Raw genomic sequence first — 27,786 nt, 5'->3', positions numbered from 1 at the left:
TCCAAGATCCACTGCCCAACTGCCACCCTAACTTGGGCATGAGATATACCACAAGCAGGTTCTTGGTTGGTCAGTGGTTTCTCGGTCCCTGCCTTAGTAAGTTCCGCAGGAATCTCGTTTTCTTTGTTCCTGTTCGTACCAGTTGCCCAAGTGAGTTTTACTCTGTTTGAGCTCCCGGTCAGGGTTGTAAGTTAAGTACCCACCTGATTGTGTACGATTCTAGTGCCTTTATTGTGGCTTGGCCAGATATGCTATTCATCCAAATATTTTTACTCTTAAACATGTACGGAAATGTATTAATTTTTCATATGCTTTCAGAATCCACCAGAACTTTGTTATGGAACAAGGAAATGCAGCATTCTATCCGTACGAGATCTCACCACTGGATACGACAGTGGTGAGCCAGATGGTATTGCAAAATTGCCCAATTCCCCTGAAATGATTACGTTCAGATTTGAACATGAATTCGTTTTTACTTTGAGATCCAGTGGAACTGAGCCGAAAATTAAATACTATGCAGAGCTATTTGCAAAGCCCGATACTACGATTAGGTAGATAGTTCCATCTTTCCATATCCATATATATGACGGTTCTTGCTTTTTCAAGTTGTTCCAGAAATGTATTTCACAATCTGATGATCTTTATCTGTGCATTTAATATTTTTAGAAACCGAGATAAACTTAGAGAGCTGGAGCATCAAGTAAACGATATGCGTGACGCTATGTTGGAAATTTGCTTGCAACCTAAGTTGAATAATTTGCAACACAGAGAGGATTGAATATTTCATTGCATGTTATCTAACTATATTACATTTTGATATGTTTATATTTTTTAAATTAATTTTCTGTTTTCATAAGCGTACTTTTATATATCATGTGAATAAAAAGTTGTAACATTATTTATTATAAAGTGATTAATTAATGGTACTTTTTGAGTTTGGTGCCCGACGAAGTAACTAGTCATATTGGTTGAAATACAATTTCCACGTCGCAAAATTTACAAACTTAAGTTAACTGCTTACTTAATAATTTAATATAAAAAAATAAATTCAATTTTAACAGCATGCTTGGTTTACTGGTTGCCTATACCAATTTAATCAAAAGCTTTGGCTATTACTTACTAAGCAGACAATCTACTCGAATATCGCCAAGATGAGCATGAAAATAGACACTTCTTTAATAAACTAAGAAGAATTAACAAATAGTTTTTGCTAAATAAATTAAATTGAATAAAATAGAGCGCATACTTACTGAAGTTTTCTTTATTACCCACCGGTGTGAGCGGCGAATCCGGGGATGGCACCACAGCTGTCCGTCACATAAAATAATCAATAAATAACTTCTTTCACTGTCTCCGAAAGTATTGTGATAATCCCATGGATAAATGATGGAAATTGAAAGAAATAATTTAGGCCGGGCAGTGGAAAGTTTTTAACGGAAAAGACTGTAAACCTGTGTTTTTCTTGGAAGATTGGGCACCTGTCAACAGGCGAATTTCCACTTCGGTATCCTTGGTGACGGCCTAGCAACGGGTACAACAACATAGCAACTTTAGGTAAATTCACAATTTTCTTCATTTTTATTGTTCTAAATCATTTTCTTTTAATTATACAAGTACAGCCGATTATTGTGTGGTTTTAGGCTTAATTAGCAAACATCGATATTTACTTTTTCTAACCCTTTCGAAACTGATACACACAAATTCGCTGCTATCTGTAATTTATACACTAATGACATCAAAAAGTACTGCATTCGAGACATTGTATTATTTTACGCTTTATATTGATTTTACTCAGTCAGTTTTAACGGGTTTTTAGTACAAAGACAAAGGCGAAGTTTCAGTCGTTTTGTTTTTTTATACAAGTTGAGATTCAACAGTATTTGTAGACCTCTAAAACATGCATCAAACTAGTGATCCCCAAAGGTCGTGGAATTGCTTTTCACATATGTCTATTAGCAGCAACCTTATAAAATATTAAATATACCGATATTCAATATCAGAATTTTAAGGCCGAAGTACATCTAACTCTACACCGAATTCCGTTTTCGTAGAATTCCCCATAGATAAAATCTGCCTTCCAGCATGAATCCACGAAAAACCAGCTAAGATAATTGAAAGTTTATTTATTAAATAAGAAAACCCTTCTAAATGTCTATTAAATCAGCTCAATTTCCACATAACCAATTAAAAATTGAATCATTTTTTTAGAGGTACAGTTTATAGCTTAAGCAATCTACTACTTAATTGGAGAAGTATTTTTTTAGACACTGCTTTAACCACAAATCGTTGCTTGGCGTTAGCAATTAGTTTGCTTAACGTTAATCAAACTAATGGAAGTTTAGAAACCAAGTTGAAATAAATTTTCTATGAAAGTGAACTATAAAATATTGTAATAATTTCAAACCAACCACAAAACCTCAAAACTTCTAAGAGCAATAGAAAGATCTTTTAAAATAAGAACAAGCAATTGGTGGTTTTCAACAATACATACTTAAGAACATAAGTGAGATGCGATGCATTCATTCGATTGTTTTTCAAAGTTCTCTTAAGGTAAATTGCAAATCATTTTTCTGTTATCTAACCGTTAGGGGCCAATTAGTTTTTAAATTCATAAAAACCAAACTAAACAGTCGCTTTTTTATTTAAAATCTGTACTTTTGAAAGATTCGTTTGTTTTTCTGTAAACTTTTATTGACCGTTTTTGTTCCATCTTTCAAAATATAATAAAATAAACTAGACATGGTCCTCATCGCCCAAGATGTCTTTAATAATGCATAAATAAGTAAACGTTTTTGGTGTGTTTAAATTCGGTACATTCGATTCAATTGAATTATGCTAGCGTTTGCAGCCAATTGAATTAATAGATGAACATCTCCTCCCAACAAGCATTAATAGCTTCTATAAAGAAGATGCTTCAATACGAACGCTAAATCTTTAAACATACTTAAACCTTGCTAAACGTTTGTTTGTTAATTTATGCAACTTTCACATCAGCACATCATAATCGCGCTCTAAGATTAAATCAAACTATTGCAAAAGGCATATATTTGGAAATAGGATTAGACAATTTACGGGGAAAATTTAATGTGAGAAAATAAGTGAGACATAGATAAATTGCTTTTGCAATCGCAAATTATCAAGGAAATATTGTGTTTAGATCAATATAATTTTTTTAATGATAACCAACCGGTGTTTGGAGTTTCATTTGTGAAATAATAAAACTGGACTAAACAGTTAAACAGCTGTTTCTCTGTTATGCATTCAAAAATATTTTTATATCAATTTTTCATAAAAAAATGAATGTACTTTCATTGTTTATTTCAAACTTCCAGATTCTGTTATTTTTCGGTATACGTTGATCGACAATTTTTGGGCTGCTTTTCAATATTTAGAACAGAAATGAAAGTGACGGTGGTTACATATCGATGATTCAATTCCATACAGCAACCACTTCAAAATCAACATTTTTCGCTTATTGACTGTTAAATTATATAACCATGTTTTTAAAAATTGTAATAAACACTAGATTAAAATGTAATCGAATAAAATATTGCTTGCTGAAACAAAAGTGGCAAGATACAGAATTGTTGCTGTGATATATGTCCTAGAATACCTAAGTTATTCCACTGGATACAAAAAAGGAATATTAGCGCTAAAGCAAATGAAGAGATTTTGAATTTTGTCTTTTGGTTGGTGTATTAAAAATATTAAGCACTTACTTAATTAAATTAAGACTTATTCCCAAGTTAAACTAAAAATTGCCAATTTTGGACTTGTTAATGTATGAAACGCGATACAAGTGAATTTCAGTTATCCGAAAAATTAACTTTTTGGTCTGTATACTTTCATATAACTATATTTTATTTGATATTTGTGGTTAACAAAATTAATGAAACCTGGTCGAAGTCGAATCCTAAGTATTCCCTAAATGTTGAACGGTTTTCTGCAACATTGTGGTTCAATCACAAATAAAAGTTGAGGAACCAGGCCAAGTAGCTCTAGGCTTTGAAATTTATAGAACTAAGTTAAACACTACTTATTATAGAACTGAAAATAGCTGAGTGATGTTTAGATCTGCTTGTCAGTAAATAATAAACTGCTCAACAAAATTGACGTTACGCGGACAAGTTTCGACTTATTTTGAAACTGAATAAATTTTGATTGCTGAGAGCGATTTTATTTCTTTTTGAAGAGTTATTTAGTGCAATTCTTTTTCGGCTGTTCCGTGTTCTTGCAAAAAATTGGCGATTCTGATAAACGTTCTACAGGATGACAAATAAAACGATGTAAAATTGTTGAAGGTTCCACAGGCTATCAGTTGGAGAAAAACACGTTTTTTTTGTATTTCAACAGTAAAAGCATTAAAATAAACTTCGTATCTCAAAACAATTTTTGATTGTTTTGACCATCTGGTTTATTTACACAGTGGTTTTAGAAAAATCAACTTTTTGGTCTTGTATTGATACATTTTTTCTCTTGAACATATTCTCAAAACGCGTGGAAAATGCAACTGACATGCTTAATTTTTACTTTATCCACTTCCAAAGTTAGGAAAAATTTGACTGTGCAACGTTCATTTTGGTGCACAGTTCAGTTTGTAAATTGGATTTCTTCCAGGACATTACGACGAGTTTTAATAATTTTTATATTTAAAAATTTTTTTGAATAACAATACACATTTTTTTCTGCTTTCTTTTAATAATTTGAAAGATAATTTCATATTCATTTGAATTATTATTTTATTATAGAAAACACAATGACATGTTTGTGGCAGTTTGGAACATTCAATAAACGCAATTTTTTGCATATTTTATTGTATGTTAATAGTTGCATTCTACAATCTGATATTTGTGCAATGTAATTAATTGCAAATTGTCTTTTACAAAGTTTACTTTACAGTAAAAAAAACAATTGAAATAGGAATAAAATACCCCCTCTTCCGCCATTCGGTCAGGAATTTCATTTTCACAAATACGCGTTTGAAGGTTTATCCCAGAATATAATCAGATGGGAATCAAAATGTCTTTTCTGTACTGGTTTTTCCGGTTTTATGTAAATTTGATATGGCATTGTATGTTAGTCGTTCTCTATTTTCTTACAATGTAAAGCAATTTTGATAGTTTTAGAAGGATTTGCAGGCAAGATTATCAAGTTCAACCGTGTTCCTTCCTATTTCGATGCTCTCGGTTTATTCGTCGTTCTCTTGTTGGTTTGATAGTTTCACTTCGTTGAAACACAAAACCGGTCACGATCAAGTGTCACTTATTTAAAGTTTTTTCCAACTTTGGTAGGCAAAATAAAGCTATTGAATTAAAATAATTTGAACTGTTTCATTTTAATCGACCTTGTATCGCATATGATGCTCTAAAGCACTGAATTGAACCTACCCTGTACATATTTATCTTCTCAATTCGTTCTTTAAGCAATCAGCCAGCTAATTTTGTATATTATCTCAGTAATTTCCGTTACATATTTATTATTAGTTTTCTTGTGGAAATGCCAATTATGTGATTTGTTCGCAAATGTCCAATTAAGCAACTGGGGTGCATTAAGTTGGTTGAAATTATAATTTAGTTGTCATTTCATTCCAGTTATTCCAATATATTTAGCTGGGTTTGTTGGTCATCATATTAATATCACATCGGATGCACTACGTCTGGATTTTTTCTATATAGAAAAATAGATTATTCTTAAAAAAAAATAGAGGATGTTTTGCACACATTCTCCAAGTTACACCACACCAAGACGGGGTGAAAGATTATGGCTAACTGGAATGTAATTTTGAAATGATTTTTTATGCACAAATGGCGTCAATAAAACCATTTTGTTATGCAGTGTTTTGCAAAATTCGTGGCATGGCTTATGATTTTTAATTGGAACACCTTGTATAAGCTGCCCTACTGTATGGGTTGTAGAGTGTTCTATATATAGGCAGAATAATTATACCTATACAGCTACTATCGTTTAAACGTGAGTCATATGCAAAAAAGACTAAATCTTAAATTAGATAACAGTGACAATTTTCTACCGGATTAGGGATCATTTCTTTCGATTGTTGCCTACGTAAATTTAGACTCCAAATTGAGATCAACTTTTTGACGAGAGCGGACCATTTAAATGTTTTACTTTTAAATTCTTGAAAAAATGTACCTCGTCAGTACGCATTATGAGTTCTACCCTGTTTTTCTATACGTTCTCTATAATTTTTCACAATTTTAGTGCACTACAATTTTAGATAATTTATGTGAACTGTTTCTCCAAATTGACTTATTTGCTTTCTTTAAACATATACATGTTCAAACGATCACTATTACTTTTAACATCAAAACGCTATTATTCAATTATTTGAGGTTCAAAATGTCCATCGAGAGCCGCTATTTGTTGATTTAAAAATCTGTCATTTGATCTTTGAGGTATTTCAAAATAATACTTTATTAAAAATTCTTCAGAAATAATGTCCTCTAGCAGCGACAACTATTGTAGTTGGTGAGTTTCTTGGCCTTTTAGGCTCACGTGGAAATTAATTGTCTGCCTGATGTTTTGCAAGCACGAGTGCGTGCATCCTCAGAGGTGATTTCGCTTGAAAACTTCTTGGACTTACTGGACTGATTTTCAAGTTTTTTTTAAAAGTAGGTTTCAACGGAAAACCCGCCTCAGAATTCAAACCACTCGTACTTGCGGAACGACAGAATTAAATTATTTTCTACGACGGCAAAAAAGCCCTAAAAACTCTCTAGTTCCAAGCAAAAGCCCAATTTTTTGTATATAGACGACTATTCCAATGTCGATAAGTTTCCAAGATAGAGGACCTATTAAAGTTCAGCCTATAAATCAAATACTATAATGTTGACATTTAGCGTCAGCACATACATTTTAGAGCTTAAAAAGGGTGTAGAAGACATTTCTCAAAATACAACCCAGAAAAATGTTGAAAGAGGAGTTAACAGTTTAAAACTCCAATTGTGTTGTCATCTTTTGTACTCTGTGCACAAATAACGGCAGGCACAAACTTTGTTAGTGACAGGTCTAAGTAAAAATCAAATGTGCACGGGCAGATAAGACGGCGGCAGTATTAGTGGCATAGACGCAATGTGTGTTCCATATCTACACATGCGCATTTCCTTTTTAGTTCTGCCACTAATAAGTTTACTTCGGTTGATTCTGTGACACTTTCGTGCATCCACAAGTTCTCAAACATATGAGTAATTCCAGAATCCAATGACAAACAATTTTTTGAATGTTTTATTTACACCGGCAAAGCATACTACATGGGTAAACAGTGACACATTGTATGCGTTACAAATTTAAATTAAGTCACAAGGCCTTATTTTGCCGGTTTCCATAACACTGCTAAGAAATAGAAATAGTGCCTGTTATTCATGCAGTTGAATATATTTTGGTCGTTGAAAGAATTTCTTTATAATTTTAATTTTTGAGTATCCAATAAGTTGGTCGGCCATAGGAACATTTCGTATATCTCCAATATCATGCGGGAGAATTTATTGTAATTTTCTTGTTAAACAGGAAGTAAACTTGTAAACAGGACAGTTGACATTTATTGCTGATTTGCCCTAATTCTATCGGTCATTTAATTAATTTTATAAACGACTTATTAACTATTAACTTTATTCCACCAGCTTCTGGTTCAATTTTCCTATTCATTCCCTCCATATGTGCTAGTATATCAATAACTCGAACATGTGCAAAACGGAAAACTTATAATCAACCAGCAGAAATATATCACTTTTCTGCTTTTAGTTTGGAATGAAATGGTGTTTCTTCTCTGGTTGCAATTAGATTCCCTCGCTTTAACTGTTTTCCCTTTTTTATTCGTTATTTCACTTTGTGATCGGTTCGAAACTTCTGTTTCGAACTAACAAGGAATTAACATTTGGTTAAGAGGAAATAGTTATTGTATCAATATGTATTTTCGTTCAGGTCAGCACTCTGATCTTGTCGAGTACCCCTCGATGAAAGTGAAACTCCCCAGGCGTTGCTATGGAGTGTCGTTATAGTAATACACCTTCTCGGCTGACTTCTCCCAATGCTGACAAAAGAGATTACATGGACTCGTAGTTATAGCTGGGTGATGAGAATTTAAGAAATTTTATATTGCATTGTTGAACAGCTTTGTTGCGTGCTTCATATCGAATGTCGTTTTGGCGCTTATTGATGTTTTCTATTCCTCAAAAATTTTGAATATCATAAATGCTCTTTTCGGTCGTAATCTTCCTGCGTCTCAATTATTGAAAGCGGAAATAAGAGGAATTGTGTATTTTTTTTGTACAAAATTTATTCTATTTGTATTCGATTATAAAATACTTGCATTGAATTTAAAGGCTTGATTGGAATTTTAACAGTTAGATTTGACAAAGATCCACTGACTTGTCCAAACCAAAATGTCCAGATAAATATAGAAATTCGCAAACTGTACTGTTTCGTAACTGCTGACAAAACCTGAAGATGCAGGCAAAGTAAAATTAGCTAAACGGAACAGATAAGTTTCAATATCAGCGTGAACCATAATGAAAGCTGGGACCTTCCGGAAAAAAATCTGAAATGTCACCAGAAGGTTTGCCTTCCCAAAATAGAAAGGATATCGTAGGATAGAAATAAAATGAATACGTTGGAAGGAAATAACATTCATTCTCAATTAATAATTTCGGAGAGTTAATTTTTGTGTTACAGAGGCTGTTGGGAGATATTCATTCGAAAATTGTTTAATGGTTCATGGTTATTCCCCTACTAAACTCGAAACTGAAAGACTGAGGTTCAGAATAAGAAATTTAAAATTATTTTTCTATATTTTTTCTGCTGCTTTTTTCCTTTCAAACACGATTGTTCCCTTTTTAGAATAACTATTTTGAATCTTCAGCGGGACTAATTCTTGCGCTTTCTTGAAAAAATCGTTTAGCTGTGTTACATATGGGAACGATTCGGTAATATTTAATACTTAGAGCAACCGATCATCCCCATTAAACAGTTGATAATCAATCAAATATACGGGGTGATTCAGGTATAACTTTGATTACTTTAGCAATCGAAAGAATATGCTTTACTCATACATGTTGCACCTCTCTTTCGATTAATTTGAAATTTGAAATACAAACACTTTTAATGCATAATAAATATTCTCCACGAACGTCAGTTTATACAAATCTTTGTAAAAATTGTTCTATCGATTCCGGAAGTTACACATTTTAAACTTGAATTACTCTGTATATTAGTAACGTAAACATATTATGCAAATATATCAAAATTAATGCCAGTCGAAAATAATCAGCTGTTTGTACGGGCACAATGGAAGAAGTACACTAGGAAAAACGTTGGCAAAATTGGCAAATAGTGCAAAAATGAATTGTTTTATTGCCTGATAGTTCATCAGAAACTTTCGATTATCTGTAGAAAGTTAATTGTTTTCGTTATGACTTTTTTCTTATAAATACAGAACATAACAATTTTTCGCTTTAATATTCAAAAATTTATTTTTTTAAATATCTTGATCGACAAACTTTTCTATCGAGAGTGGCCATTTTTTTAACTGACATAAAAGCCTTCCATTTAATTAAAATTTTTATTTCATTTAATTAAAAATTAATGCTCTAAGAACATCCAGTCCAACATGGATCCAATGATTTACTAAAAAAGCTGAAAACATGTGCTTTGAGCCCCCTGTGAATAGAACAGATGGCCTAAAAACTCAAAGACCATTTTCAGCTATTTAGTTTATCTTTAAACTTTTGATGTTGAGATCCAAGATAACTTGTTCTTTTTCTTCTCCGATCTTTCCGAAGTTTTTCAATTTTTCATTTACCACCATGTGGAAAATTTATATGAGGGGTTTAATTTTAAACATTGACTAACAAAAAATCAAATGGGGCTCAATAACGCTTCAAACAGAAACGAAATCGCGCTAAGCTAATTAGAATCAGTCCAGTTTCAAACTTAGGGCCAATTTGCCAAGTAACCTTCATTTTATTGAGCAGTTTATATTGATTTTTTATAATTTTTAGTGGGAAAAACAAATTACTTGCTAAGGAAATATATAAAACTAATGTTGCTTTCGAAAGATGCGTTGCTTTGTTTTGTATTTTATGATTTTTAACCAAAATAAAGTTGTAATTTTGATTTGATAATTTGAAAACCATACAGAATACATTCAGAGGCATCGTTTTTTATAGGCAAAGTCCAGGCTTTCTTGACTAAATTTTCAACAGAAAGAAAGGCCGAAAACTTTTATAATACGGTTAAAAAACCACAAAACTTTCTACTCGTAGAAGAATTCTCCGAATTATAGTTTTCATTGACCAGTATTTCAAATTTGATACTAATTGAATAAAGTTATACTATACGTTTTTAATTTGAATCCTTTGGCCAGATTTCCATAAAATCACTTTCATGGGTTTCTCGTCATTTTTCATTTCGTGAATTGTTTTCGCAAATTTGTATTATTATTGTTTGCAGGTTTTCGTACCTGGATTTGAAAAACCTGAATTGAGTAGTACTAGAATAAGTATATCATATATATCAGGCATTTTTTTTTAAGAAATCATAATTTTATGGTACAATATAAGAGTCTAGGCACTTTTAATTATAGATTACAGCGGTTTGAAATGCTCGAATATAAACAATGTGCAGGTTTTTGTCAGAAATATATGCATTTTTAACATCATCTTTGTTGCTCTCTCTGCTATAATCCAGACTTCTGGTAAAGGCAACGAAAGGGAACTAGGCTATTCCTGGAACTTATTTATGTATTTGATTCGGATTTAAAATTTTTGATTAATTGAAATATAAAAAATTGAACTGTTTTATGCAGAACATTTATAGTAAAATTTAATGAAAATTAGTATGACGTTATTTAGATTGTTGAACGACAATTATAGATGCCAAAGACAAATATCAAATTTGATTAACGTATTTATACAGACATTTTTTAATTTTTGTTATGCAGGGGGGTACACTTTATTGAAGCAGGTTTTTGAAACAGTCGATCGGAAGCTTCTTTTGAGACTAAAAAAGCATTATTGAGACTGAAAAAGCATTTAACGTAATCATGGTCAGATGCAAGAATGAATTGAGATTTGCTCAATTACTTCCCCCGTAGCTCTTGGACAAAAGCGATATTTAGTCCAAAACCTTAGTTTTCCGCTTTAGAATAGAAATAAATACGAAAAATGTTAACCTTGTGCAGAATGAATTGTTCTTTCGTGGTGAGATGATAATTTCGAATTTATCAGGACAAGTTTTTTTTGTAAATAATCCTGGAATGATGGTGATGCTGTAGTCCAAATTTGCTGATTTGTTGTGCAAACTGCTAAAGAACAGTATTGGTGTAAAATGTTGTCGTTGAAAATGTCTTGATGTGAAAACTGCCTGAATGGAGTAGACGGTTCCAAAGCGATGCCGCGAAAAACTGAACCTCTGGACATGGTTGAAGTCGAAAAAATCAGTCCCTTGCTACAATTAGTATTATAAAAAAAACAAGCATATTTATGTTATGAATACAGTTATATGCAAATATTTAAAATATTTGCAGAATGTTGCTTTCTGTTCAAAAAAGTGCCTCTAAGATGTGGAGCTAACTTTTTTTAATGCTCAAATAATCTCCCTTTGTCTTATCTTATTATATTATGTCTTGTCTGATCTTAGAGGAAGATATCTGAGATGATCCCAGTTTACTTGCGTCCTGATTTATTGTGGCGTGATCTTACAATTGATGTACACATCCGCTTAGTATGTTGTCCATTAGATTACTACCCCAAACTGCAAAACGCCCTTAACCGAAAATTCGGTGTCACCCAGTGTTCGGATTATGTTTTTCCACCCCAAAATTTCCCATGGCCTTCAGCTTACGAGTGACTCACAATCTGACAATTATCCTCACCAGGTGGATGAATACCATATACCTTTTTATTCTGATCTCCAGCCTAATTATATTCGACGTGATCGGTGCACCCCTTTTAATTCCGGAACGGCCGGTGGGGGTTGCATTTTGTAATCATAAAGACAGGTGGCTTAAACAGAGGCGGATGCAGACAAATTAGTAAAAATAAGCCAACAGTATCAATCCCTATTGCATTGATTGATTGGGGTAAAAAAAAATAAGTAAAAAAAATGCGTACTGCATCGAAGTGGTAAGTTTAAGCACGATTACTGCTAAAATTACTTTTTTTACTTTACAATTAGGAATGTCCTTTTAATGGTGACATGTGATGTGTCCAGGTAAACTAAGTCATTTTCTGGGCTGTTTAATAGCCTGAAATGATAGTGTATAAAATGCGGGTAAATTTTTTCCTCCACACCTGGCTTACTAGAAACAACTCATGCATTTCCATTTTTTTTCTATGGGCTCGGGCACGTGCTAACGGGTATTTCCGTTATTGCGTACCTGATACACACTTTATAGGGGTGCGTTTAGTTCTACTGTGTTTCAATAGTTGATTGTATGGTTCGGTACTTAGTGTTTTAAGCCAGCTTTTATTTGTTTTTGTTTGTGTATTGGACTCTTAATGCTTGAAGGTCAGTATTTATTTCGATATTTTCTGTTTATTAACATTTTTAATGGTACATTGAAACCTGTCGAAGATAACCAAAAGAGTTAAGAAAACAACGAGAGACAATCATGGCACCCACACATCGTTTTGCAAATGTTCTTTTACGTTTGCTAAAAATTACGTTTTGACGTTTGTTTTTATTTAGCTTAATTAACAATTACATTTTGATTAAATTTCTAATATCGGAAGTTACATATTCGTTATTTGGCGCGCGATTGTTTGTGAGTGAGAATTATATACGTATACACAAATAAACCATAAACACAGTGTTCAAGTTTTAATTGTTTTTTAAGTTAACTTAACTTTTTATTCATCTCACATGTAGAGTAATGTTTTTTTTTTTCGGTGAGGTTTGAGAAATGCTCTTTTATGTAGAATAATGGTTACTTTTTAAAGTTATTACTAAGCTCCAAAATTTTTGACGTCAATTTCCAGATTTTTTGCCCAAAATTTCTGCCCCAAATTTAAACTTTCTCTTCTTTTTTCGCCAAAATACTTAAGTATCTTTTCAATAGACAATAGTTTTTCTGAGAATTGGTTTCCAGAAAAGTGAAGTAAATAGCGAATTATACAGATACAAAAGAAATTCGAAGACCAAGGAAAATCCAATAACAGGAATTCAGAACAAGAAGACAAAAACTCGTAAAATAAATTAGTGAAAGACAAAAACATGTCACTCTGTGTATTCTCATAAGGTTAATGTGTAAGTATTTTGTGTGTGCGAAATATTCAAAAAGTTTAGAAGCAGCAAAACCATTTTTGTATTTTACATCTACAGTATGCCTCACTATGGACGCGGCCTTTATTTATTCTACGTTTCGATATATTTATGTATTCATCCTCCATGGGAGTAACCCAAACGACTAAAAAAATAACAATACTGATCTAAGACAATTTTAACAAATTTTATTTTTCTCAAATTTTTCGTTATACAGACTCACCATTTTTGTTTTACCAAACATGTATTTAATTTTTGTTATTTAAGCCTAACATTTAAATAAAAACGCAATTGAAAAATGGAGGTTTCATTTAAAGGAACTAAGTTGAGAACGGCACAACAAAAATCGTGCAAAGTTTGCAGAATGTGAAGAAGATATTTATTTGAACGCTTTTATTGAACAAATATTTTCCAATTATCTATTTGTTTAACGGAGGAAATGAGGAAAGGAAGGAAATATTATTATAATATAAACTAAGCGATAGCTGTTTAATTAATTGATTTTAACAACAATAAAATTTTTTATTTTAAATTCGTATGAATTCATTTTAATGAGCATATTTTTTTGAAAATAAACATAGCAGGATGTAATGCAATAATGTTTTCTTCAGTTTTAATTAAAGAAAGTGATCTAAATATTTAGAGGTTTGCGAAAGGAAGGCATAGAAGAAACCAAAAATTTTTCATTTTGCAGCTTAAAAAAATCACTCTCACATAGCAAGTGAATGTTTCGAATTCAGCGAGTGTGTGACACAAATGTTGAGAAAAAAATATTCCAAACAATAAAAATAAACAATTGAAATTAGTGTCATGAACTGAATAAAACTTTTACTATAAAAGTCGCACTATCTTGCATTTTAGAAAACGCGGTTAATTAATTAGCTTAATATGTCTTACTTATTTAAAGTGCATATTGAAGCAAAAAGTGCTTTACAATAAATAAATAACTATTTATTCGGAGTAAGTTAAGTGGTTGAAAGGTGAAGCACAAATACTTTCTGTTAAAACAATGAGGATATTTGACTCTATTTTATAATTTCTTAATAGATTTTTCATTTACATTTAGAATTATGTTTCTATGTCCACAAACGGACTAAAACATTAAAAAATCGTCACAAAATATAAAAATTTGATTAATTTTATATTTTATAATAATTTGAATTCATTTACATTTACCTTATTTAAACATGTCGAATGTTCAATTGTTTTACAAATTTGACAACAACTTACAGCTTTTGAGTATTTGATTTAATTCGTTTTTAATTTTCAATTTATTTTGCGAAAAGTTGACTGTAATACTCTAAAACGTTTTATTGAATAATATGTTAAAACAATGTTTGCAATAATTCCTTGTACCGTCGAAACTATAGTCGTTTGTGCTACCATATCATTTTTATAAAAGTGTTACAAATGAGTTCAGTTTTAACAATTATTATGAAATAATAATTTTTAAATACTTTACTGAGTTTAAAAAGTAGTTTAAAATAATTTTTAACGTGCCTAAATAAATACGGTTTAATGTTTGTTAGGTTTGGTTTTATTGGAAATTTGAGCAGAATATTTATTTTATTTAGACATTCCATTCGCGTTAAGTGGTTCAAAAAATCAATAGAGGTTTCAATGTGAAATATCTCGGAACTGGTGAGAGATATCAGATATCACATGAACCAAGTCCACATTTTTTATTTAGAAAATATTGAAGAACCAGATATTTAATTAGAATTAGAAACGTTTAGAAATTAGACACAATTAGAAAAGTGATATGTTAAGCCACACTTAAAAAAAAAACGTTTTAATGACTCCAGACTGTTGCAGCTAGCGCCTTCTACACGCGAAGTAATAGAAAATGTGGATTTCTCGATCTAAAAAACCTCCAAACAATTTGGAGTAGAACTAGTTAAGAATTTATTTAAAAAAACAACAATTGTATTTACAGTTCGACACCCTGTACACGGGATACGACAAATTTTCAGTGATTGTGTCACATTAGTCGAGAACCACCCTTTATTATTTTAGGTTTAACGTAGCTTTTCTATTTTTATGACTCCGATTATTCGTTTGATCTTTGTTGATACACTGCAAAATGACTTGGAGTTTTGCGTAAATTATAAAATCATTTGAAAAGTACTCTTTTTAAACTGTTTTTTCCTCATTAAGCTTGCAATCGTTTAATATTATAATAAATTTAATTAGTAAAAATAATAGTATAATTAATTAGTTGTTTAAAGAAATTAGTAATTTAGAAGCTTAAAGCTTTTGTCAATACAGGAATATTATTTAACTCATTTTATATATGTTTTTGTTTTATGGATATTATAAATATGTGTGCAATTTGGCTGCAATTCTTTTTTACCTAAAATGCCGCTTTATATAAACGATATCGTGGCCTTATGTTACTTACTAAAAACATCTACAATTGTTTGAAAGTTATGTATTTTTTACAGATAATTAAATTGGCATATTGTCTTGCGAGTATGTTATCGACCCAAACTTGTCTGTGCATTTGTTCACATGGTGCTTCCTGTGTTTAATTGCATTTTTTTGTTCTAAAGCAAATCCTCAGAATGTTTGCAATATTTTCGAAATAATAACAGGTTAAGTTGAACCAAAAAAAAAATACTAACTTTTTTATTTTATTTAATTTTTATTGAATTAATCATTTGGGGCAGAATTGGAAACTAGACCATTTAATTCCATAACAACTAGTTCCTTATTTTGCCTTTCTTATCTTAAGTCAACAGTCGATATTTTCAAAATGGTTGGCGATACGTATAGAAAATTGAATAAAATACGTTTAGAATTAAGGCGTGCACTATTAAAAAATTCAGTTGTCGATAATTTAATTTTAGTGTGCTTACTATTTAAAAATTACCAGCATAAAAACAATTTTAATTAGTGCCACTATTTCTAATCAAATTGGTATTGAAAGCGCACTGCATTTTAATTATTTGAGCGCAAAAGTTCATTGAAAACCCCTTTGGATGATGTATCTATTTAATGCAAAACGAAGTACTTCATGTATTAAATTAATTAGCTTTTCAACTGACTGAGAATATTGGAAGGCTGCTGGAGCTTTTATTTTGTAAAAATTTAACGCTTTTGGAGAAATAGAATGTTTTTCCTTTGTGCATATATTATGCAGACCAAGTTGCACCAATTTCGTGAGCAGGAGTTATATCACAACTTTCCATTCAGGGTTTTATAAAGGTTGACTGCAAAGCAAGTACCTACATATTCTTTATTTTAGTCTATTTTTATGTGCAGAAAATGACATGCCATTTCCTTTCATATTTGTTGAAAATGTGCCTTTTAATAAGTGCCATTCATTAAAGTTTTCATTTTTGTCAAAAGCATTTTCGTCGGGTGGAGTTATTCCTTCTGTACAAGAATGTTTCTTTATTCCATAGAGCATCCGCTCATCTCGTTGGCCGTTTCAGAGAGCAACAGGATTAGTCCTGGAGACGTAGCTATGGCAACCGCAGCTCGATTTGCAGCAGGAGGTGGCAGCAGTCCGCCCACACCGTCTCCTGCGACTACGCCCCCTGAGCAGCCTCAACCGACCCAGCTCATCGTGTTACCAGCCAGTTTGCATCAGGTAATTTCTGATATTATTCAGTGAAAGTGTTTTTATTGTCTTCTCAGTTCTTTCCTTCTTTTTACTGAAGTTTACCCTAAAGTTTATTCATTTCTACCGAAACCGCCTATATCGTATAACCTTATCCATTGATATCGCACGTGCTGGAAATACCACTTTTGAAAAAAAAATAAATTTAAAGGTGAGACAATTATCTAGAATATACCAAACAGCAGTTTCAGTTAACACATTTTTAAGGGTTTTCACTAATAAATATTTATCATGACAAACAATCCTGCACCAGCCACTTTCGGCGTAGACACCTAAATGTCTATTTTCAACTGTTTAAGTGTGAAATGTTTGCCAGTCTCAGATTATAAGATTTTCCCAATCGATTATCAGCTTTGAGGGTTTTGATTCTACGCGAAAATTGTTGTTCTTGAAGGGAGCTGTGAACGGAGTGCCGGTAATAGCTTTGGAACAGACTGGAGAATCCAGTAACGAAAGCACGGGGGGCGAAGATCAAGTCTCCGATCCTCAAGAAGATCCCATCGCTACTACTCCGCCTCATTTTATAACAGTTACAGGTGAGCTGAGCATACATTTGTCACTTTGCCACAGACTACTTAGGATGATTTTCATTTTCAACAACGATAATTTCGTTTATTGAAAAGTTTGATGAATTGAAAAATATTTTCTTGTTACTAGAAAGGACGTTTTACTTTATGTTCTAAATGACATACCCTATACAGGGAACCACCGCAATCCCACCGGGATCCGCTGCAATCGATATCTGAGAACCTGTAATTAGGAGAAATTTTAAAATTGGACAGTGTGCATCATTGGGGCAAGCGATCTAAAATACACTGATGGACAACATTAGCGCACCATCCATAAATTTCAAAGAAAAAATATTATAAACCCTACATACTTTTATCAAAATTCAAATTATTGTTTTTTAAATTAATATGAGAATGTTTTCGAATGACAAATTAAAACAAAACATGAATCACTAGTTTATCAGATTTTTGTAAAAATTTATGAAAAATACGTTTTGAAATTTGGGTAAAGTTTCCATCTTTAACCGATTCAATAGCGTGTATTGCCGTCTCTAGCTCGAATAATGTCCCTCAAACGTCTGGGAATGCCATAAAAAAGGTTTGTAATGAATTCGTGGGGTACGTTGTGCCATTCTTGAAAAACCGCATTTTCTAAAATTTCTTGGTTGTACTTCTGGGAAGTTAGTGAACTTTCTCGGATCACAACAAGGTCCTTACGGGCCTCCAAAGAAATGACACCGCAAAATATTATTGAGCCACCACGGAAAGCCAGTTGGGGACCATACATGCTTGGCTGTTCTCCTGGTCTTCTCCAAATAAAAACTCGCCCATCCGAAGATTTTAAACCCACTCTAACTTCGTCAGTAAACAAGACTTTCTTCCAGCCATCCAATTACATTTTTCAATTATACTCCAAATTCTAAATATATTTCATGTGTATCTAGGTCTAACTGTCTTTGCTATATTTGAAATTTTATATAAAAAATGACACCACCAGTGTTGCAACACTCGAATAATTATCAATTTTTTTCTATAAAGGAATATGTGCTACTTAATTTGAGTACCATTTCTTGTTGAAAACGACTTACTTTAAATGGAATTTCGACAACATTTTGATAATTATTATACAAAGTGTTATAAAAATAAGTTTCAAATGGACGTTGAGAAAACCACCCAAAATCAATTTTTTCAATCATCAAATGGAAACCCCCATTTTTAATAATTTTATCTTATTCAGTATTAAAAATATGGGTAAGTTTGTGTAAAGTTGTCTATTCTAAAAGTGTTAATTTTTCGAAATATTGTAAATTTAATGTTTTCATATGGCTATTTTTCCGCATCTTATTTTAAATGCTGGCGCAAAAAAAGTGGCCATTTTTAATACAATCAAATGCCAAAATAATGCTTACAGCTGTCAGTTACCCTTTTGAAAATAATTAACAATTATGCCCAGACGCTTAAATTATACAAACGAATATTATTTAAACTTATTTGTTATTTCTGGCGAATGTAATAAAGTTATATCAAGAATATGTGACACATTTGCCATTCGATATCCACAAAAACAGAAGCTTTCACGCTGTGATGTTAAACACATTATAGATATTAGATTTTCATTTATAGATAGAAAATTTTAAGAATTTTGGATACGATTTGCATTTTTTTGAGTCATCTTCTGAGTCCGCTGCTTTTTAGCTTCCGACTTCTTTACAGAAATCATTGCGAAAAGATGTTCGATTTCTATACAGGATTCCTGAAGCTAAATTTCCTTCGCTTCTTTATTTTTTTGCGAATTATACGGTGCATCCTTGTGTACTCCTGATGATTGTTTTGCTTATGTTTGCGTCTTTCCCCCATGAGATTCAGTATCCCTTGCGTCATCCACTCGTTTTTCACTTTCTTCGCTTTAGGTTTTAGTGGCTGTTGCGTTCTCTGATTTCTTAACGAGACTTTAATATATCGCCAATTTTCTTCCACGCTTTTATTTTTAATCGATAGTCTACCGATTGTGTGTACATTATCGTTTATTTCATGTGTTTGTTCTTTTATAGTTTCCAGTTCCTTTAATTTGTGCTGTTGTAAGGTCTTCATTGGTTGCTTCCCCTTTTTAAGCCTTATACATATTTAGTGTTGAGCAGAGTAGGTTGTGATCAGAGTACACATCTGCGCCGCCATCTTTTCGAAGACTTGTTACAGTTACGAAAGATGAAGTCGATCTGATTTCTTACAATGTTATTCTGTGGGTGTGTTGTGGGGAGGTCCATGTATACAGTCTTCTGTATGGGAGATTATACCGGGTGTTCGTAATTAAAAATTCTCCTTCCCGATATAACTCTACGAGTCGCTTTCCTTTGTCGTTGTGTACCCCCTGGTGGCTACAATTATAACTACAAGTTAAGTAGTAATTTGACACTTGCTTTGTCGACATATGTGTCACATTGGTGTTTAGATCTGATTGTGATTTATTTTGTTTTGTTCTAATCAACTTTTGAAAGCTTTTAAAGAAATAGAAACAGATCGAAAAGTCTGTAAGTATTGTTTTATGTTATAAATGTGATCAACTCCAATATATAAACAAGTCTGACGAGTCTCAACTGTCACTCGACAACGAGTAATTTGACGTTTCGCAGTATCGCATCGATAGTTTCTCGCGAATACCCTTCGGTGACATCTGCTGTCATTTCTCGCCCACTTTCACATTCCAGTCTCTCATAATTTTAGTAATTTCGTGTTTTTTTGTCGCCTCCATTATGTGTTTGATTTGTTGGTAAAATTCTCTCTAAAAAAACAGCGAGCTGAAAATTGTCTAAATAGTCAGTTTCCGAGTTTCCTAAAATGTTGAAATAGTTTTCACCTACAAAGTTTATAAGCACATTTTTATCTAGAGTGATCTAAAATAGGCCTAACTTACCGTATAAATTTTCTTGACAAAAATGTAATGCCACGACGCTATTATTTCTAATTTTACAATAAACATTAAATTGCCAGTATTCCTCAAAATTTTGCTCGCTGATAATGGAAATTTTTTGCAAACGGAGTTTGATCATGATTTTTAATCGAGGATATCTTTCTTATTATATACTCAAAAACTTCTTATTATTACATATTGGAAAACCGGTTGGAGCGGAAGCAACCATTAAGCTCAAACAATCAAAATCATTTTTCATAATAATAGGGGCGAAATTGTCAACAAAATCAAGTATCTCAAAATGCCTCGAATTCTTAAGCATTTCCATCCCAAGAAAACGTGAATCGCACCAAGCAATTGAAATACTTTAGAAGCTTCACGCTCCAAATAATCGACAATTTCTGCTCATTTTACGCGAGTCAACTTTTTGGGTAGTCACACTCTTTAACCGACTATACGATCCTAATTGTAGACTCGGTAATTTTATACATATATGCTACTTGAGCGTTGACTGAAATTTTCGCAAAGATCCGGCACGATTTTATAAAAAAATATCAAATTTCTGAGAATGCCCCGTATTTTCCGGTCCTTTTTTAAATTAGAAACCTTGCAAGTCGAACATCCAATTAATCTAGGTAGACGCACATTATCAAAGCAACTAGCGTTAAGTGAACAGCAATAAACTGAGGATTCCCTGATAATTAACCATCACGCTTCGTACGAGCTTTCTTATTTAAGAAACCTTTCAAATCTGCCAGCCAATTTAAATTATTCGAAGCGATCTACCAGCAACTAATAAACATAATCCTCTGGAGATGAATGCTAGCTTGTCGGCTCTTTAGGTTCGACCCTCTCAATTAGCAAGTAGCTACCTGCTTGTAATAGAGCTACCCGTTTTGTAATTATTGCAAAAGTTGCGCTACTAAAAGAACCCTTAATTTGACTTGATTGCAAACTCAGGTTTCGCATCCCCTCGAAATCAGCCCCATCTAGAGCGACCCCAAAGACGCGTTTGTTCTACAATAGATGAGCTTATATTCGGTTGATTTGGCACGCGTTTGACGCACGTCATTCACCTGGGCATATCAGATTATCGAAACGTCCGATGCGTCTTATTTGATCATTCTTATTTATTTGCCTGTGTGCATTTTGCCATAAATAGATTAAATATGTAGGCGCGTTCATATAAGTTCCATTCAAAAAAATCTTTTTTGACGAGGCTTGTTCGCTTCGATTGGTAGCAAGTAGTGAATTCAGTTTGTTTTTTTCATAATAACAGATTTTTTTCATTTAGTATCTACAGCCATTATTCAATTGGAATTATGCTATTAATATGACCCGAATAAGGTACCAAATAGCAAAAAGGTGCTGAACCGTCACAACTTAGTCGACGGTGGAAATAATTTCGAAGCGCTTCTAAAGGGTTCAGGGTCCACACTTGATAACATGTAGCATAACATTGTCATATACATACATACATAGTTTCGTCCACACTTAACTTAAGAAAAAGAAGACGAAAATGAGAAGAAGAAAGGGCGAAAAATAAGATTTTGGATTCGTCTTACTCTGATGTAGAGAAACATATAGTGGAAGTAATCTTTTACATGACCTTGAAAGAGATGATAGTGGTGCTTTAAATGGCGTAGCATTTAGGAAAAGCTTTAAAAAATGTGTACAATCAGTGATTCAGATTTTGAATATCTATTATCTCAAATTGGTTCAAAAATACACAAAATGAACACACGATTAAGAGATACAGTACCCATCATGGAACGTCTGGCAGTGACGTTACGGTTTTTGGCCACCGGAGGCTCGTATCAAAGCTTATTGTACCTGTTTAAAATTTCTAAACAATTAATATCACTAATTGTGCTTGAACTTTTCAGCTTCTTGAAGAGCTTCAAAATAAGTCATAGTTTGACAAATGCTTGTTATTATTGACAAAGGCTGTCTACCTGTAACTATCTGTTAATGACAAAAAACACCATTGTCGCTTTGACGTTTCATCAAAAAATTGTAGAAGACAACTTTTTTAATATCAGAAATGTTTGTAATTTGAAGCAAGGATCGTAATTTTTCTTTTTGATTGCTTAAGTATTCCAATATCCTTACAATCAAGCGTGGGACCTCTTCAAAATAATGCTTAATAACAAAGTTTAAATTCGATCTTTAACTGTTAATATCTTCTTGAAATTTTTGAAAATGTTTTTTTTTTAATAAGTAAATACACGCACATTAAAACGTTGCTTGTTTTACCTAAAAAAATGATATTTACAAAATAAGTATTAAAATGATATAGTAAAATTTTAATAGTTCAAAGTTGCAAGAAAATATTAAAAAAATAATCAACAATCGCTCCATAAAATGTACACAGCTGCACATGCGAGCAGCATAAATGTTTCCAAAGTACAACTACAACCCTGGATGTCATCTACTTCTACATAATAATTGCTGTCCGGATCCAGATTGCTGAAATTCCCTTGAACCCCGAATTAGCTTCAAAAACAAAAAAAACATTTAGTGGCTTAAATTTAGAAGAATATCTGCAAATCTGGTGTAATAGTCTGGTAAATATTTACAATGAACGAATAATAAGCACGTATGGATGTTCAGTCATCTAGGTGCTGTTATACTCATATTATGTCTACTTACAATGTTACGATATATTGAATAATGTATAAATAAATAATAATCCTGGCAACTGAAATTCCGTAATACAAATCGTTTGGCAAAAATCATTTTTTTAATGTCTTAAATTTGGAAAAATACCTCGAAATCTAAACTGGTAGGCCAGGACCACTTGCAACCTCTTAAGGCGCTATCCGCTAGACCATCACAAAATAATAAATGTGATTGACATTTATTATTGTGTGATGTGATTGAACAGCAAACATTTTAATTTACAACCGAAAAAACACTAATAATTGATATCTTAGCTTCGAAGATAATTAAAGGTGTGTTCGCAACAGAACACCACAAGTTTGCATAATAAAGAAATCTGACTATTTAATAATTAAAGTTAAAAAACTGAGCGAGAAAATAGAGAAGAGTTGAGCGATCCGATATAATACAAGAACCGTTTAGTTCAGAGTGTAATTGAAAACAGGATAACCGCAATAGTTCATAAAAAATACAGTACACGACACAAAACCTGTAGTTCACAGGAGAACGACATTTAGCTTCCATTTACCCTGTAGAAATTCATGTAAAAACAGTTTACCAAAGAAAAGATTGAGTAAATTTATAAAAACGGCTAGAAATGATTTTAAGTTTTAGAAAAATAAATTAAAAACATTGAAAAACCCAATACAGAATCAAGAAACTCCGTCGTCGTTTCTCGTCGAATAAATATGGCATGCAACAATATGATCAAATCAGCAATATGAGACTAAAAGTTCTACATCTACATGGCAACCGGGGACAAAGTAATGATAAACTTCCCGAAAGCTTAATGTGTTTAAAACAGCAGAAAATCTAAAGCCAGTTTACTTGAAAATCAGCAAAGCAAAGAGAGAGAGAAATAGAAAGAATGCATAAAACATCAATTTCTTTTGGTAAACCTAAAATCAGTTCGAGCTAAGAGATTTCTAGATAGAGAAGAGAAACTTACCAGTTTTCTGCAAGCTGATGGTCCATCCACCATTTTTTTCCAATTAATCCTCTAATCCTCAAAAAGCTTACACACATAGTGAAGAATCGAAACAATTTAAAAACTTTCAATAAATCCTGCAGTTAACGGAAAGGATGATCTACCGCACCAAAGCGGGTGCGGTAGGCACCGGTAGGATTGGCACCAAATCACTATATATATCCCGGTAAGAGGCCAGGATAAAAGCAGTAAGAACTTACCACTTATTTGGAAACTAAACATTTGGTATGCGTTTGGAAAACATTCATGCGATATGAGCCCAACCACAGAATCAATCTGATGATATAAACATTTGCTTGCTCGCCCTTTGGATGACTAATTCCTTTGCTTCGCAGTTCGATTCCAGTTTTTCTGTTGTTTACAATGTTGTACATTTTTAAAGCAGGATTCTGAATTAAACTGATTTTGACGATCGCTGTGCACCAAACAGCTTTGCCAGCCTAATATAAACAATTCCAATAGCGGGGAGGAGTAGACTTTATAATATAAAATTGAATGCGATCACTCCGATTAGTTTTTTGGCAGATCGTCGTTCAAGCAACGCGATTTCTTGTTGATGCTTCTCTTTGCTCGCACCATTAAGAGCGACGGAATACATATATTGACTTTCACACGAGCTCTCAGTTTAAGCTACAGCTAAATTTGTCTGAAACTTTCAGGTTCCAGTAGCTTTATACAGGGTGATTCAAAATTGGCGTCATTCCTCTGGAGGTGGTATCTGATGATGTTTTAGGAGAACAGAAAAAATAGTAAAAAAAATTAATTGTTATTAAATACAGAGAAATTTGCAAAAAACGATATCAAAAAGACGGCAACAATGTTTTTCAAGGTAATTTGCCTAATTATCGGAATACGGAATACCGGTTGCTTCGTAATTATTAAAAACTCCGGTAACCATGGAATTATACAGAGTGACAATAAAATAGACAAGGATAAACGGTAAATTCAACAGGATTCGTTAACAGTTGAACGTACTTCGAAATGTCAACTGTCATGTTCGTCGAAATATCCTCAGAACCTCGAATTTACGTTTGCAAATAAAAATACATTTGAGTCATGAAGTCGAAACAAGTGAGTGCCTCTGTAATCTCTGCATTATCCACTGTTATCGAGCAGCTTCTCGTATTTGGATAATTAACTCCTGCTCAGTTTGAACTTTCAGTTCGTCGTTTCAGAGTCAAACTTTCAAAACTGCCATCCGAAAGTAAATTTTCCAGCAATAAATAAAACTCGCTAGTTTACAAGATTGATTTCTTCGAAAAAGCTGAACACAATAAATTTTACAGAAATTTGCTTAATGTGAAAACGGCTACAAGAGAAACACTCCTAGTTGCACCATTTTAGAGGTAGCAATAATAAAAATTCTTTGCTCCCATTTCTCAGGAAATAAGTATGGCACGTACCCAATTCTTAAAATACGATTTTGTTTTTTTATTCTGTTTATTTTTCAGACTACTGTATCTGGTGTTCTTAACTACTCGATGAATGTTTATTAAATTTAGTAACTGTAGTTTTCACAAATATCTTCAATTAATGATTTTGGCACTTCCACCTTTTTGGGGTTCTCTTCAATTTTTATCCTTTTTAATTTAACCAAATAGTTGAAATCATAATGGACTAATTAAACCGATTTAATAACGCTCACCGATTAAAATATAAACCACATTATGTTAATCTGACCAAAATTATGAAGTGTTCATTGCTTGAAGCAAGTGAGCATTTTGTGATTTTAGACCGTCGTGGATACTAATTTTTTCCTGACGTTTCGTAGGCACGAGTGGTTTGCATCTTCAGATATGTTAAAGCCGCATATGGCACATCTTTCAAGATACAAGCTACTCTTGCTTGCGAAACGGCAGAAAAAAATCTTCAGCCTGCAAGTTCAAAAACTCACTGGTTTCATCTCAACAAATTGTTATGTTAACTAATATCTATTAGATATGAGAGACTACTTAAATATGATAATTAATTAATTTGGAAAACATTTTACTAGATCTGTATTTACAAAATTTGATAGTTGGTAACCCAGTTTAATAAACTGGTACAGTGGACACAAAAAAACTGCTGCTAAAATGTTGTTGTTCGTGGCATATTTTATTTTTAAATGTTTATCCGTTGTTTATTTCCGTATTTTTATTATTTTTTATGTGTTAACATTATATAATAATGTACGATTATTCGTGTTGTGTTGACGCCAAAATATAATTTTTATTTTTTTTTGGGTTACGATGTATATGCATTAGAGTATCGATATGTTAAATAAATGTAAAGACATGTAAAGAGAGAATAGAAGTAAATCAATGGGTTTATTTCAGTTGCCGAAGGCGACGCAGTGGCTTCACACCAAAGTTACCAAATCCAATATGTTGAGCAGGAAATCTACGCATCGCAGACTAACGGCGGGCAACCTCAAATGTAAGTTTCAAAATAATTTAATTTCAAAACTTTCGAATAGCGTTATTTATTCAACCGTTTTTCTGTGACTGCACCAGAAAAGTATTAAATCAGTGAATGAAAAAAATCCTCAAAGCCAGTTTTTTCAGCTTATACGTATATAAAAAAATATGCAAAAACATAAATAAGCCAAAAATTACTTTTTTTGTTATCGTTTTCAACTCTATAACCAACCAAGTAGAGGACAATTTTTCAATCAAACAAGTTTATGTGAAAAAAGGACAACTTTTACTTATTTATAGATATCCAACGTTGTTTGGCTGAATTCTTGGTTTCATTTGATCTGGGGATTGTTTTAATCCCAAATTCAAGTGTTTTACTCCACCTCCATCTTACGTTATATTCTTACATTTCACTTAAATGTTGGAAGTAAATATAAATCAGTTTCGTACAGTATACGAGACTCATACATGGAACACATCAGTTTGAAACTGGCATAATTTTTATGAGAATGCCATGGAAACAAAAAACGTTCTTGAGATCGTTGGTTTCCATGACAACGAACATTTTAAATACCTCATCTACAGGTTCTTTTCACATTTTCCGCAATAATTTGAGGTTATTTGAGTGATTGTGTCACATCATGGGTGATTATAATGAGGCACAGCTATTTTGGTGAGTATTTCTTCGTTTAATTGGTCGCGATGTCTGTTGGCCCAATGTTGACCCAATGTTGCTAGCCCCAAATTGTTATTGGATACTGTTGTTACTTCAGTAACCAATTCCGGGCTCTTGGTTACATGCACATATCTCTTGTCTTCTGAATCTTGTATATCTGATTGCAGAATTTTCTCAGTTTTCAGTTACTAAATGAGAGTATATGAGTTTTACTCAACATCCGATCTTTGGCCCACTCTCAAGTACTTCCTTTCATATACTTCCTTTTACATTAATAGCATTTCCGTTAACTAATCAGAGAACGTTTTGCTTCATAAAAAGGAAGCAGTGATGTTCTGGTTTTAAAAAGCTCTAGATAGTAAGCGTTGAAAAATAGCCTCATTGATGAAAAAGCAAAAGAGCTAAGCAAAGCTTCTTAGAATCCGAGCTACGCATTCGAAACATTTTCTTTCCATGCATGTCTGCGGTTTTAATTAAATTTAAAATAAATTAAATTAAATTTAAAAGTAAATAGCTTTGTCTTGAATTTCTTTTTGACGCAAAATTTTGCTTTCGATCAGTTTTTCAAATTTTGGGTTTTGGGCGATAATATCACAGCGCTTCGGTTTACCGGTATCTACTACAACTACTGTCCAGTTTACATACATACAGGCAAGCATCACTTATTTGATAATAAAGAAATCGTAGAAAATTACTGTCGGAAATATCCACGGAAGATCAAAAACGTTTATTCTATTATTTTTTTTGT

The 27,786-nt window shown here is 32.5% G+C and overlaps 2 protein-coding genes across 9 annotated transcripts in view; both read left to right on the top strand.

Annotated features, from left to right (window-relative positions):
• Positions 1-921, top strand: part of LOC109539625 (phosphopentomutase) — a 14,018-nt gene extending 13,097 nt beyond the window's left edge. For all 5 annotated transcript variants that reach the window (XM_019907492.2, XM_019907495.2, XM_048667009.1 and 2 more), the window contains exons 10-11: positions 319-551; positions 667-921. In XM_019907492.2, the coding sequence (XP_019763051.1) occupies positions 319-551; positions 667-778 (345 nt within the window). In that variant the 3' untranslated portion in view covers positions 779-921. The remainder of the gene's footprint in view (positions 1-318; positions 552-666) is intronic.
• Positions 922-1,317: 396 nt separating this feature from the next.
• Positions 1,318-27,786, top strand: part of LOC109539636 (transcription factor RFX3) — a 41,085-nt gene continuing 14,616 nt past the window's right edge. Inside the window, exons 1-4 of one of the 4 annotated variants that reach the window (XM_019907512.2) lie at positions 1,318-1,554; positions 16,713-16,870; positions 17,295-17,436; positions 26,282-26,381. In XM_019907512.2, the coding sequence (XP_019763071.2) occupies positions 16,745-16,870; positions 17,295-17,436; positions 26,282-26,381 (368 nt within the window). In that variant the 5' untranslated portion in view covers positions 1,318-1,554; positions 16,713-16,744. Of the gene's footprint in view, positions 1,555-16,682; positions 16,871-17,294; positions 17,437-26,281; positions 26,382-26,925; positions 27,036-27,786 lie in introns of those variants that run through there. The other 3 variants (XM_019907511.2, XM_019907513.2, XM_019907514.2) reach the window with 3 other exon arrangements.

This window comes from Dendroctonus ponderosae, unplaced genomic scaffold (genome assembly GCF_020466585.1).
Source record: "Dendroctonus ponderosae isolate FM_Combo_2020 unplaced genomic scaffold, Dpon_F_20191213v2 Dpon_F_20191213_5, whole genome shotgun sequence".
Classification (NCBI taxonomy): Eukaryota; Metazoa; Arthropoda; class Insecta; order Coleoptera; family Curculionidae; genus Dendroctonus; species Dendroctonus ponderosae.
This window is presented reverse-complemented; position numbering and strand designations above follow the sequence as displayed.